General features: G+C 40.3%; 1 protein-coding gene across 7 annotated transcripts; it reads left to right on the top strand.

Annotated features, from left to right (window-relative positions):
• On the top strand, positions 7,177 to 13,405 carry ZBED5 (zinc finger BED-type containing 5). 7 transcript variants are annotated; one of them, XM_003353948.3, is made up of 3 exons: positions 7,177 to 8,328; positions 9,888 to 10,000; positions 11,038 to 13,405. In XM_003353948.3, exon 3 carries the CDS (start codon positions 11,209 to 11,211, stop codon positions 13,291 to 13,293), a length of 2,085 nt encoding a protein of 694 aa, XP_003353996.1. In that variant the 5' UTR covers positions 7,177 to 8,328; positions 9,888 to 10,000; positions 11,038 to 11,208; the 3' UTR covers positions 13,294 to 13,405. The 7 variants fall into 7 exon arrangements, with proteins under 7 accessions (XP_003353996.1, XP_020938981.1, XP_005661185.1 ...); XM_021083322.1 differs by having other exon boundaries at positions 7,177 to 8,087; XM_005661128.3 differs by having other exon boundaries at positions 7,177 to 8,087; positions 11,070 to 13,405.

Consider the following 14,748-nt stretch of genomic DNA (forward strand, 5'->3'; position numbering starts at 1 on the left):
TCTCAAGGATGATTAAGAGTGTGAAGATGCTGTATGAAGCATGACATTCCAGTTAAATTACTTTTAAAGTATAAAACCTGAGTTTTTGATACAAATATAGTACCTGCCCCTGCCCCCAAATATGACAAAACATCTGATTCGCCACATTCAAGCCTCTCAATTGGGGGCCCAATAATTTGTTTTGTCTAGACCAGCAGGTCTCAACTGCAGTGTGTAGAAAAGGAGTGCATGGCATTTCTTTGTGAAATGTGTTATGATTTAAAGTGACAAAGTGACCTAAGCCTTTTCTAAATGAAAGAGGATTATGCTGGCGTTCCTGTCGTGGCACAGTGGAAACGAATCTGACTAGGAACCACAAGGCTGCGAGTTCGATCCCTGGCCTCGCTCAGTGGGTTGCAGATCCGGCGTTGCAATGAGCTGTGGTGTAGGTCACAGATGTGGCTTGGATCCCTCGTTGCTATGGCTGTGGTGTAGGCCGGCAGCTGTAGCTTCCATTCAACCCCTAGCCTAGGAACCTCCATATGCCTCGAGTGTGGCCCTAAAAAGCTAAAAAAAAAAAAAAAAAAAAAAAAAAAAAAAAAGGATTGTGCTGGAGATGTTTCTCACTGCCTTTTCTGCCATTGTCCTTTCCTGAGTGAATTGCCCTCTCCTACTGCCCACATGGTCCTTCCGTAACTGGAGCCAGAGATGGATTAAAAGTTGGATAATTGGGCAGTTGCCCAAATCATTCATCTATAAGGGGCACTAAAATATCATGAGAATAATTAGTAACTATAGACACTACTAAGGCTCCTACAGGCTAATTCTTATGAAGGTGGAGCAATATGAATTTGCTCCTGCTTTCAGTACAGTACAAGGAGGTTAAAACAAAAAGCAATAGTGTTCCTCTGACATTTACTGGATGTTATCCCATAGCAGGCCTGACACTAAGTGCTCTATATGCATGATTGCATTTCAACCCAGCAATTATTATATGTTGTCATTTTTAAACTTATTTTAATAAATTGAGATGTACCCAAGACGGAACAAGTAGCAGACACTGTACAATCTGAAACCCATCTTCCTCCAGGGCCTGTACTCACTATGCCTCCCAGCTCTTCCTGAGTCTGGTGAAGTCTGTCAAGTGTTTTTGTGTCTTGCATTTACGCAGGAACAATTAGGTGAAATTCACCAGGTCAACTAAATCTGAAACCAAAGAATTCATGCATAGCAAGTGCTGTTGGCTGAGAACCAGTGATCAGTTTTAAAATACAAATTTCAAACCTTTTTGATATGTCTTCAAAGAACATGTCTGGTTCAGAAAAATGAGAAAAGACAAGCAAAAAATAGTAAAAACTATTTTTTTTATTTTTTATTACTCAATGAATTTATCACATCTGTAGTTGTATAATGATCATAACAATCCAATTTCACAGGATTTCCATCCCATAACCCAAGCACATCCCCCTACTTCCCAAACTGTCTCCTCTGGAGACCATAAATTTTTCAAAGTCTGTGAGTCAGTATCTGTTCTGCAAAGAAGTTCATTCTGTCCTTTTCTCCAGATTCCACATATAAGTGATAGCATTTGATGTTGGTGTCTCATTGTATGGCTGACTTCACTTAGCATGATAATTTCTAGGTCCATCCATGTTGCTAAAAATGCTGATATTTCGTTCATTTTAATGGCTGAGTAATATTCCACTGTGTATATGTACCACACCTTCTTGATCCACTCCTCTGTCTTGGCTATTGAAAATAGTGCTGCAATGAACATCAGAATATATGTGTCCTTTCCAGTCATGTTTTTCTCTGGATAGATGCCCAGGAGTGGGATTGCTGGATCAAATGGTAGTTCTATGTTTAGTTTTCTGAGGAATCTCCATACTGTTTTCCACAGTGGTTGCACCAATTTACAATCCCACCAACAGTGTAATAGGGTTCCTTTTTCTCCACACCCTCTCCAGCACTTAGTGTTTGTAGACTTTTTGATGACGGCCATTCTGGCTGGTGTAAGGTGGTACCTCATATGGTTTTGATTTGCATTTCCCTAATAATGAGTGATGTTGAACATCTTTTCATGTGTTTTTTGGCCATCTGTATGTCTTCTTTGGAGAATTGTCTGTTTAGATCTTCTGCCCATTTTTTGATGGGGTTGTTTGTTTTTTTGGTCTGGAGCTGCAGAAGGTGTTTATAAATTTTGGAGATTAATACCTTGTCAGTTGATTCATTTACAAAGATTTTGTCCCATTCTGTTGGTTGTCTTTTTGTTTTGTTTAGGGTTTCCTTTGCTGTATAGAAACTATTTTTTAAAAGGTAAAATATATTGCCAAATTGTTTCAAAATACTGACACTGCTTAGGGACCTGTCTATAATTTTAATTGATTGAAAATTAAGTTTCTCATTGCTCTCATCAAATAATTGTTGAAAAAATGTTTAAAGAACACTTTTGAAAGGTGCATTAAAATTCAACGATAAATCACAGATTTCACTCTAGCTAATTTAAACAGAAAGGGATTTACTAGAAGAAACTAGGGATTTCTTATATCACGAAAAGGACTACTAAGAGAGTTGAGGCTACACTTTCAGGCACAACTTACGGAACTGGCCCAACACAGGCACAGTGCTTCTGTCACATTTATGAAGCTGGGGAATAAGAAAGCTATCTCCATAGCTGCCGACTGACACAATCTGAATCAGCTCTGTCTCTCATCACCCAAGAAATTTAGGGACAGCATGTTGGGACCTGGCTGAGCTAGAACTGTCCTGAGGGGGGAAAAATGTGCCAATAGAAATAACAGAAGTGGCAAAAATACAGCCCCCACCTCAGAATGTTCACAATTAACTTCCATATTGTGTTAAGGACATCTGGGAAACCTAGTCTCTAGGTTTGCAGCCTCAAGCAATAAGGTTTGCTGAAAGAAAGTTGTAATTGAGCTGAGTGCATCAATCTGTGAGCTACTCTCTATCAGACACTGTTATTCGAGCCAGCCCAGAACACCTACACATCTTGTTCCACCCCTGACAACAATTCCAAGTAGGGACTCATTTTCAGAGCAGCGTACCCAAAGGTCGGCCAGTGGTGGGTGACCTGATGAAAACATAATTTAGGATTAGACTCCTCCCTCAGGATTTTAGGACCGGGACATTGAAGGGGTCAATGAATTGAGGGGCTTTATAGATTTTGAGTTAAGTAGATTTGAAGTCAGAATCGCTATGGCCCATGTGTGAGCAAATAGCATTATATACATATTCATTGAGAAATATGGAAGTAAATACCAAAAGGAATGGAATACAATGTTACAGGTGGTTGCAAGGAAAGGAGGGGCAAAGGAATTTCTTTGGTACTACTTGAATCTTTGAACTTCATGCTGTATTACTGGGATAAAAATTACAATTAAAACATCATAAATAGGAGTTCTTGTTGTGGCTCAGTGGTAACAAACCTATCATCCATGAGGACGTGCTACTGTGGCTGTGGTGTAGGCTGGCAGCTGTAGCTCCCATTAGACCCCTTGCCTGGGAACTTCCATATGCTGTGGGTGCAGCCCTAAAAAGCAAAAATCAAAACAAAAATAAACAAAAAATACCATAAGTAACCCCATGCCCTAGCATTCCATTCAACAACAAAATGAATATCCCAAACTTGAGCATTTAAGCCAGAACAACTAACCTATACATCACATGACCACTGAAAAGAGGAAGCTCCAGACAACAGGTCTTCCTTGCTCCACTTCCCACCTACCACCTCCGCTGCCATAAAATTTAAAGAGTTTGGGGTTTTTTTTGTTGTTTTTTTTTTTTTTTTTTTTTTTTTTTTGTCTTTTTAGAGTTGCACCACGGCATTTGGAGATTCCCAGGCTAGGGGTGGAATCAGAGCCACAGCCACAGCCACAGCCACGCCAGATCCAAGTGGTGTCTACGACCTACACCACAGCTCATAGCAACACCAGATCCTCAACCCCCTGAGCAAGGCCAGGGATCAAACCAGCATCCTCATGGATACTAGTCAGATGCGATTCTGCTGAGCCATGATGGGAACTCCAAAAAAGATTTAAAAATCAAAACCAGTTTAGTGAGAGCATTGAATGCCAAGCCAAGGAGTTAATCACCCCAACAAAGTAGATAGCTTTGAGTAAGGGGTTGACTTTAATGTGTGTAGAGTATTTATCTGTATGCAGGATAGATTTGATAGAGATTGGCAATAGTCAGGAGATTGATTAAGACAGTACTAACAGATCCTGGACAAAATCGATGGCAATGGAATTAGGTTGGACAAAGACATACAATAGTGGAGGACTTTGAGGTAGCTGATCAAATATGAGGGTCAAGGAAGCAAATTTAGTGTGTATATTCCAGTTTTCCAGAATTCATTCCTTTGGGAGATGGTCCCTCACCCATTGCATGAGATTCTTGTGGTGAATTAGAGTAAACTCATATTCTCCAAACTAAAGGATATATGTGTCCCAAGTTGACCACACTGAATACTCCTTCCCTTGACAATGTGTTTGGCTCAAGCATATCCCAGACTACATAAAAGACCTTTCTGGGAAGCTTTCTTCCAAGGCTATTGGGGAAGAGCCCCATGAGTTCTGGGGATGCCAGAAGCCATTATGTGCCATGTAGAGAGGGCCTATCAAGACAGAGAGTTAAACAGAGCCCTGACAACATCATTGGAGTCACTGAACCCATCCGTACTTCTTAGTAATATGAGTCAAGAAATTAACTTGGACTTCTATCACTTTCACTTATTCTCTGTGAGAGACTATATTCATTTATTTACATTATATATACATAGCACTTTATATATAAATATATATAACCACTTTCACTTATTCTCTGTGATTTAATTTGCAAGCTTAACAAACTAAATATTTCTTGATATTTAGCATCCCTTCCATACTCCATTAATTAAATTTTCTTAGATATTTCAAACTACAATTACAAATGTAATGTATCTAACATCTAGCCAGTGGAATTTCATAATCACTTACCTAACTCTTAGAAATCTAATACTGATAAATCAATCTCATACCTGTCACAAAATTCTCTTAAATGTTTCACACATCTTTTCTCCAGTTTTATTGAGATAAAATTGACATACAGCACTACATAAGTTTAAGGTGTATGGCATAATGATTTAATTTACATACATCACGAAGTGATTAGCACAAGTTTAGTCAACATCCATCATCTCATACAGATGCAAAATTAAATAGGAAAAAAACTATTTTATGATGAGAGCTCAGGATTTACTTTCTTAACTTTCATATATAATATACAGCAGTGTTAATTATATTTATTATACTATATACCACATTCCTAGTAATTACTTATCTTTTTTTTTTTTTTTTTTTTTTTTTGGTTGTGGCATGCAACACCTTGACGTGGGATCTCAGTTCCCAAACCAGAGATTGAACCAGGCCACTGCCATGAAAGTGCCAAATCCTATCCACTAGACCACCAGGGAGCTCCCAATTATTTATCTTTTAACTGGAAGTTTGTACCTTTTGACTGCCTTCATCCAATTCTCCCATGCCACCCACCCACTCACCCTCACCTATAGATCTTAAAAGTTCACAAAGCACACCTCACCATAGTGATTATTAACTTTTACAGAAATAATGAAGTGTATTAATTTACCATCTTCATATTAAAGGTGACACATTGTGGCAGGCATGGAGATAGGCCACTCAGATCCTTCTTCAAGAAAGGACTTGCTGCCCTGTTCAGGGGCAGATGGTGTGATCAGTAGATGGCCTCCAGCTGTCAGTTCATTCAGGGTCTGCCTTAGCTGCAATCCTGCCCTTTCTGGGCATTTACTATCTGAGGGAGGAAGGAGTATAGAGAGGGTGGGAGTGGGACACTGACTCCAGAGCTCCCTCTCTCACCATCTGCTTCTGGCAAGTTTAACTGCAATGCAAACTAACCCTCCCAACCAATGTGAACGGAATTGCCATCTCAGACCTCTTTCAGCAACTAAGGCTGCAAATTTGGGATATCAGTCAAAATACTTGTTACTACTTCCAGTGATGATTTTACTTGAGCTCCAGGTAACTAATTGAGTTTCTTTTTAATGGTGAAGCTCTACTTGCTTTTACCCAATATATTACCGTAATCTTATTTGAAATTGTTTTATGCACGTACACACTCTACCCAGACACACATGGCTTGTAGTTCCCACAACCACATTGCACCTAATCTTGGCTCTGCCGTTAATTAGCTGTGGGAACTTGGGCAATTTATTTACCAATCTGTGCTCAATTTCCTTACCTGTAAAACAGGCATAGTCATCTGATAGGTTTGTGAAGAGTAAAGGAGCTAGTACACTTAAACATGTGCAGCTAGAAACAGCTGCTGCCGATAACTGTGTATTCAATAAATTATTATCATTATTGGTCCAAATTCTACATTGTCTATATATTTTCTTGCCTGTTTCAGCAACAAACATTCTATAGTAATTTATTGACTAAGTAATTACATAAAAAGTTCTTTATGTTTCAACCCCTTAATTATCAGATTCTTCAAATTTTAGGACATAGGTTAAACCCTAGACTTGACTTCAGTTGAATTTGTTATCATCTGTTTTGGATGTTTCCAACTCATGAAGATGTAAACCAGATGTGTGAAGATTAAATTGGGAGCATACATGCAAAAGCTTTTCTGAAATATAAAACATGAAAAATGTGCAATATTATTCCACTACTACTGTGATTCTAGAAAACTCCTACAATTACAAAATTCTTTGCTCTTCAAATAAAATTGCACCCCCTCCCCAAAATGATTTCCCCCTTGGTGGTTAAAGCTCAAATGAAGCTGATTCAACAGGAATAATTTTAAAATAATAAGACACATGATAGCCTACCATGGGCAAAGATCTGAAGATGTTGAACTGACTTTAAAACATTTAGGGCTGAATGTTGGCATCATTTTCAGTCGTAGGAAATTGTCTATTTCAGTCCTCCAGACAAATTGTTATAAAAGGTTAGACTTCTTTCAAAACCTAAGAAATTTATTCGCATATCAAAGAAGCATATCTAAGAAAGCAAACGCTGCCCTTGCTTTTGACCACAGGTTGGGAATTTTCTGTCATTGGTACAGTGCCTGCAACGATGATCCAATTTTCATTTGGTTATTTCCACGGGCCCTCCAAAAGCTAAAATACTGCAAACAATGGGACCCACTGTTTAATGTACTTTAACAAAATCCTTCCAAGTAATGTGCATATTTTAAGATGCCAGTTTGGAAAAATAGACTATAGGTCGCCACGACGGATCTCACACAAAATGGAATAATGGACTACAGAGCCCGAGGCCTTCTGCTGCGTTGTTTTTAAATACAGAGGAGGGGCGTAGAAAACTAGGCTTAAAGCATCCGAACGCTGTAGCAAGCAGAGTATTCCAAAGCTCTATGCGTTCCTCCCGCGAGGGTGCCACTTGCGGGGGGCGCAAAGACACAGCAAGCGGACTCTTTCCCGCTGACACTGCGGAGATGCCGCTATCCCTACAAATTCCTACACCCGGCTCCCCGACCCCACCTATGGTCACCCAAGAGCTGCGCCCCGGCAACCTCTGGCTCAGCTCCCAGCTCGGCCCCCTAGGGGCCCCCGACACGCCAGCGTCGGGGAGGGGCGGGGAAGGGAGAGGGCGTTTTCTGCCTGGATTCCAGTGGGAAAACAAGAAAAAGAGGAGGCGGTTGCGCAACCTCGGCCCGGGGTGCGGCTCAGGGAACAAAGAGCGAAATCCCCAGCAGTTGAGGCTTTGCGAATCCACCCAAATCAACGCCGCCAGGGCAGAGCCCCAGTGCTTATGGGCACGCAGATTTCTCGAGGCCAGTCCAGCCCTACAGCATCACAAATGCTCTTTACTCTGCATTGTAACGAGCGCCCAGACTGCCTCGAGCCCGGGGAAGTTTGAAAACAATCGCTTCACGTCGGGTATTTGTTCAGCTACTGCAAGCGCACGAATCCAGCGCGGCGGCGACTGCTAGGCCGCGCCTCAACCGAGCTTGGTCCTTTCCTTTGGTCCCGCCCCTCTGCTCAGCGCGGATTGGTGGCGAGGAGCAATTCCGCTGCTGATTGGTCGGCTACGGAGTCGCTCGTGGAGACTGTAAGTTCGGGTGCCCGCGGAGTGCTAAATTTATCTTCAGACAAGCGACCGCGCCAGCCGCGAATCGGATCCCTATGGAGGTGGCATAGGCGATATCCCAGAGCTGAGAGCATCACCCGGCCCCCGAATCCTTCTTTCCTCTATTTTGTTTTTCATTTTCCCTCCTCCTCCCTCTCCCCTTACCCTTTCCCCTTCCAGTCCGCGACGACTGGCTCTTGACCCTGTTCAGGCCTCTGTGAAGGTGAGGACCAGGGCCGCCGCGGCGGCTGAGCGGTGCGCTCTGAAATGGCCGCTGCCATGAGCTTCGTAAAATGGCGGCCGCGGGCTCAGCTGGGGGCCGCGGCGCTGCGCTGCACTGCAGCCCAGCCGCAGCCGAGACCGTTCTTTCCATCACTGATGGAGATGAAGGAGAAAGATAGTGTCGGGTGCTGAGACGTTTTCCTGTGGGTGTTAGCTGAGGCGACCGCCCGGGGACGCGAGAGGAGTTCCGTGAGCGAGGGTGGACTAAGACAGGAAGCCAGCCCCCAGCTGTGGCGGGCAGCGCGCACCAGTGACAAGGAGCCGAGGGATAGCTGGTCCCGGGCTGCACATCGAGGTGACCGTTTAAAAAAATCATTGAGGTGCAGAGCGGGGTGTCCGTGCCCACCTCCCGCCTAGGCTTTATGAATGGACTACCCGCCCTCCGTCTCCCAAGGGTATTGTTCAAAGCCGAAACCGACTGAGGGTGGGGGTGAATACCTGTCACTTTAATCGGAAGAGACAAAAAACGAGCCCCCCCCCCATACTCCGCTTTTCAGGGAGTCAAGTAGAAACTTTGGGGAGACCAGTGTCTTTGTCCTCGAGAGATTCGGGGAAGCACCTCTAAAAAAGTGGGGATGAGGCCCCCCCTTCCTCAAAACAAAGCGTCCCACTGTGTCGTGTCCTCTGGCAGCAAGGAAGAGGGATCCTAACCTTTTAGGTCACCCATGAAGTTCTCTGTTGCTCAATCCCATTCAGAACTGTGGAGAGACAGTCTGCTCTTTTGCTCCCAATAATGGAAAAGTAGGGCTTTAGATCCTCGACCTTCTGACAGTTGTAATCCATTAATTTCATTTCTTTCTTCACCGTCCAACTCTTGGTACCAGATTTTTTAGTGCTTGGGAAATTAAGAGTATTCAAGGACACCCAAGCAGTGATTAGGCACGTGGGCTCTGCAGTCGAACTTTGGGGTTCAGGTCTTAGTTCTTCACAAATATATTAACTTAGCAACTGACTTAATGTCTCTGTGTCTATTTATTCTCCCTAAAGGGGGCTTTTAGTAATAGTTCTTGACTCTCAGGTTTGCTTTGAGAATTAAATGAGTTAATCTACAAAGGATTTAAGTTACTGGCACATAGTAAACTAATCACTCAATAAACATTAGTAATCTGTGAAGCTTAGTTTTTGAGACAAGAGTAGTTTAAACAAAAAGGCAGAGTTCATGTAACGCTTCCACACATAAATTCCATTTTAGATTACGTTCAGTGCTTAGTTTTAGAAACATGAATGTGTACTTTAAAAAGTTAGGTTTAGTTTGTGAAAGTTTTTAATGTCTTTCTATGAAGTTGATGGGGGAGCACTTCAAAACAAATTACCAGGGTTGTAAACAGTATGAAAATATTAGCATTTTTACTATGCTAGGCATCTAGCTCAGTGCAAGATCTGCATTGTGATGAAGAATCATTTGCACTGCATGGCTCTAAAATAAATCATAAAAGTTATCGTCTTAGAGGTTTGTAGTTCTGCTTTCGCAATATCTAATTTTAATTTTTCTCATTTTAGGCTCTTGGTTACTTCCCTTCTACCCAGTCCCTTAAATTTATTTTTTTGAAGAGTGCATTTCAAGCTGCCAAGGTGGAGAGAGTGATTGCAGAAGGGAGTGCTGCTCAATTCAGGTATCTTATCCTCTAGCCGTTACTAGGAAAACCGTTTTGATTCAGGATCTGCCATGTGATTCCAAAGCTTACCTTGTAGCCAAATTATAAAGTTTACCTAAAAAGTAGATTTATGTACATGGATAATAGATTTGTCTATTGCCTTAACTTATAAAGTTAGTATTCTTTAGAGGCCCTAAGATTTGCATTACCCTTCCATTTAATTATGTTTTTTAAAAACTACTCTGTGAGGAATAGACCTTTTAAAATGAGAGTTTATGTTTTCTTTTAAGTCCTTAAGCCTTCACCTAAAGAATAATGGATGCAGAGTAATCAGTAAAATATATATACATATTACTTTGAATGAGTCTTGTTTTGCATAATATAAATATTTGTGTAATTTTAAGTTTAGAGAAATAGTAACTAACTTTTAAGTTACAGTTTATTTTTCAGTGTTAGCATGTGATATTTGGGATAAAACCAAATTCTGTTTTGCAAAACTTTGATCTGTTTGTGTGTTTTTGACATAGGTCATCAGAATAGTTGCTAGCTCTGAAAGGAGACTTCAGATGTGTAATGGTATCAACAGTGAATGTCTCTAATGACAGTAGGCATCAGAAAGCTAAAAGAGATTCCAAGATACTGTGTACCATGAAAGGGGTTGGTAAATTATGGCTCCATGCTCCCTCTTTGTAAATTGAAATTTGTTGGAACAAATTGCTTCATTCTTTAACATATTGTCTATGGCTGCTGCCATGCTCTATGTACAAAGTTGAGTAGTTGCAATAGAGACCATATGGCCCATAAAGTAAAAAATATTTATCATATGGTCCTTTACAGGAAAAGTTAGCCAACCCCTGCCGTGGGACCTCAGATTTTCTTCCTTAAAAATACTCTTATCAACTCTTCATTATTTCTTAATCCAATTGTTCCTAAACTATTCTATAGAATATTATCTAAGTTAATAAGTGTTGTGAGAAACAGATCAATGCTAACAGTTTTTTCTTTATAACGTATTTTAAAATATATGTTTAAGACTACTAAACTCATTTCTATAGCTTTTATTTTTATGTGATAATCTACCTTTAAGAAAAGGTGTGCCTACCTGAAAGCACCAGGAAGTCGAATGAGAGATCACCTGATACACGAACGTGTGATGTTCCATCTGCGCATTGATGCATAGGCAACATTTACAGATTAACTAATGTGTTCTATATATCATCTCTTTGATGATCGCTCATCTTCTATGTATCCTGTCTTATAATTTCAACACATTTGTGATACTCAATGTTTATTCTAAATTAACCATGTTTTGTACCACAAATACATTGCCTATGGATCTGTTGCTGAAACAAGGAAGTCTTAAACAAGAAGTAGAATCTTTTTGTTATCAAATTGTGTCTGAATCAAATGATCAAAAGGTTGGAATATTACAGAGTGAAGATGAGCAGTTGCAGCCTTCAGTTTCTAAAAATTCAGAAGGTGAGCTTTCTAGGGTCAAATTTATGTCCAATTCCAACAAAATAACAACATTTAGTAAGAAACCAAAAAGAAGAAAATACGATGAAAGTTACTTGTCTTTTGGATTTACTTACTTTGGAAATAGAGATGCACCTCATGCTCAGTGTGTGTTATGTAAGAAAATTTTATCAAATAGCTCTTTGGCCCCTAGTAAGCTTCGAAGACATTTGGAAACCAAACATGCTGCATATAAAGACAAAGACATAAGTTTTTTCAAGCAACATCTTGATTCACCTGAAAATAATAAACCCCCAACACCTAAAATTGTCAACACAGACAATGAAAGTGCTACAGAAGCATCATACAATGTAAGTTACCATATAGCTCTGAGTGGAGAGGCTCATACTATTGGAGAGTTGCTTATCAAGCCTTGTGCAAAAGATGTTGTGATGCGGATGTTTGACGAACAGTATAGTAAAAAAATAGATGCAGTACAACTATCAAACAGTACCGTTGCACGTCGAATTAAAGATCTAGCTGCTGACATTGAAGAAGAGCTTGTTTGTAGACTGAAAATTTGTGATGGGTTTTCACTGCAACTAGATGAATCGGCTGATGTTTCAGGACTTGCTGTGCTGCTTGTGTTTGTTCGTTACAGGTTTAATAAGTCTATTGAGGAAGACCTACTCTTATGTGAATCTTTGCAGAGTAATGCCACTGGTGAAGAAATTTTCAACTGCATCAACAGTTTTATGCAGAAACATGAAATTGAATGGGAAAAATGTGTTGATGTTTGTAGTGATGCTTCTAGGGCAATGGACGGGAAAATTGCTGAGGCTGTCACCTTGATAAAATATGTGGCTCCCGAAAGCACCAGTAGTCACTGCCTATTATACAGACATGCACTAGCAGTTAAAATAATGCCTACATCTCTGAAAAATGTGCTAGATCAGGCAGTACAAATCATCAATTATATCAAAGCTCGACCGCATCAATCCAGACTATTAAAAATTTTATGTGAAGAGATGGGTGCCCAGCACACAGCACTTCTTCTAAATACAGAAGTGAGGTGGCTTTCCCGAGGTAAGGTTCTTGTAAGACTTTTTGAGCTTCGTCGTGAACTCTTGGTTTTCATGGATTCTGCGTTTCGACTGTCTGACTGTTTAACAAATTCATCTTGGCTGCTAAGACTTGCATATCTTGCAGATATTTTCACTAAATTAAATGAGGTTAATATGTCAATGCAGGGAAAAAATGTGACAGTTTTTACAGTATTTGATAAAATGTCCTCACTATTAAGAAAATTGGAATTTTGGGCCTCATCTGTAGAAGAAGAAAACTTTGATTGCTTTCCTACACTCAGTGACTTTTTGACTGAAATCAATTCCACAGTTGATAAAGATATTTGCAGTGCCATCGTGCAGCACCTAAGGGGTTTGCGCTCTACTCTGTTAAAATATTTTCCTGTAACAAATGACAGTAATGCTTGGGTTAGAAATCCATTTACAGTAACTGTTAAACCAACCTCATTGGTAGCACGGGACTATGAGAGCCTGATTGATTTAACATCTGATTCTCAAGTAAAACAAAATTTCAGTGAACTTTCACTAAATGACTTTTGGAGTAGCCTAATTCAAGAGTACCCAGGCATTGCCAGGCGTGCAGTTCGTGTACTTCTTCCTTTTGCTACAATGCACCTCTGTGAAACAGGGTTTTCATATTATGCTGCAACAAAAACAAAATACAGGAAAAGACTTGATGCTGCTCCTCATATGCGGATCCGACTTAGCAACATTACACCTAATATTAAGCGGATATGTGATAAAAAGACACAAAAACACTGTTCTCATTAAAATTGGAAGGTTTTGCATGTGTCTTGATAACCAAATATAAGATGAGAATAAAAATGATTTACTTCACCACTGGTATTTTGGGATTTTAAATAAAATGATTAAATTTTTCATACTTCCTTGACTCTAAGAAAGTTAAAGAATAGATTTTTTTTTTTTTTTTTTTGTCTTTTCTAGGGCCACTCCCTCGGCATATGGAGGTTCCCAGGCTAGGGGTCGAATCGGAGCTGTAGCCACCAGCCTATACCACAGCCACAGCAAGCAACACGGGATCCAAGCCGTGTCTGCAACCTACACCTCTCAGCTCACGGCAACGCCAGATCCTTAACCCACTGAGCAAGGCCAGGGATCGAACCCACAACCTCATGTTCCTTGTCAGATTCATTAACCACTGAGCCACGACGGGAACTCCAGAATCGAAAATTTAAACGTGTACTAATGTTGGTATTTTTCTTCATGTTGTAATTTCAGAGTTCCCTGGTCATGACTGTGGGAAATACTGACTCACAAGATAAAGTCCCAATATCTTGGCATGACATCCTGAAAAGTTAGGATCTAATCATTCATTACCAATTCTTCTAGCTGTACCAACTATTAGCCCTGCAATCACAGAGAACTTCTTGCCCTAACACATCACACTGTTAGGTGCTTTCGGGTCTCAAAAAAACCATTCTTTCCCATTGCTTCCTGACAAACTCCTATTGGCTTTCAACCGTTTGGCTTATCTAAGATACTTAAATTCTCTGTGTCTTTATATTCAGCCTATTTTTTAATGTCTCAACTGTGAATTGCCTCGTGATCTCATAATTCCTAGGACTGGGCCCTCATATTGTCTTATCCAGCTATGTGTCTCCATTATCTGGCGGAAGATCTTACTGAAGTAGATGATAAATAAAGGAAAAAAATGTTGGTTAAGGCGAACCAATGAAAAACAGAATACGGCTTGATAGCTTATATTTATATGTTTGCGTGTGCATAGCATGCTAAGCTTTGTGATTTTGGCTCACTTATTCCATTACCTGGAATTTAGTGTGGCCCTTAGGCAGAATTCACTGCGGAATGTCAAAGCTTTGATTCAAGCTGAACTGCTGGGGGAGGTGAAGGGAGTATGAAGAACATTTTCAGACTTTGTTTCTCAGTTTCTATTATAGATTATTGCAAATCCCATATACTGTAGTCTAAGTGGGGTTTTACTGTATCTGAAGGTGTTTTGACTTGAAACTCATCAACTTAGAATGCTATGAAAAATTTCTGACTTTAGTGCCTCTAATCTCGTCTCGTGTCACGTCACCAAAACAGGTTTAAATATTTTTCATGTTATTCCTGTAGTCAAGAGCCACTATAGATAGCCATTATTTAAATAAAATTTAACCAAAAAATAAATAATTTCACTTATTCAAACCTGCCTCCCATTTGCAGAGGAGTACCTCAATCCTAATGGCAGAATGGAGTAGAATG

The sequence above is a fragment of the Sus scrofa genome, chromosome 2 (assembly GCF_000003025.6).
Source record: "Sus scrofa isolate TJ Tabasco breed Duroc chromosome 2, Sscrofa11.1, whole genome shotgun sequence".
NCBI classification, from domain to species: Eukaryota; Metazoa; Chordata; class Mammalia; order Artiodactyla; family Suidae; genus Sus; species Sus scrofa.

Excerpts from the sequence above, each read along its gene's own strand:
- ZBED5 (XM_003353948.3), top strand. The coding sequence starts at position 11,209 with ATGATCGCTCATCTTCTATGTATCCTGTCTTATAATTTCAACACATTT.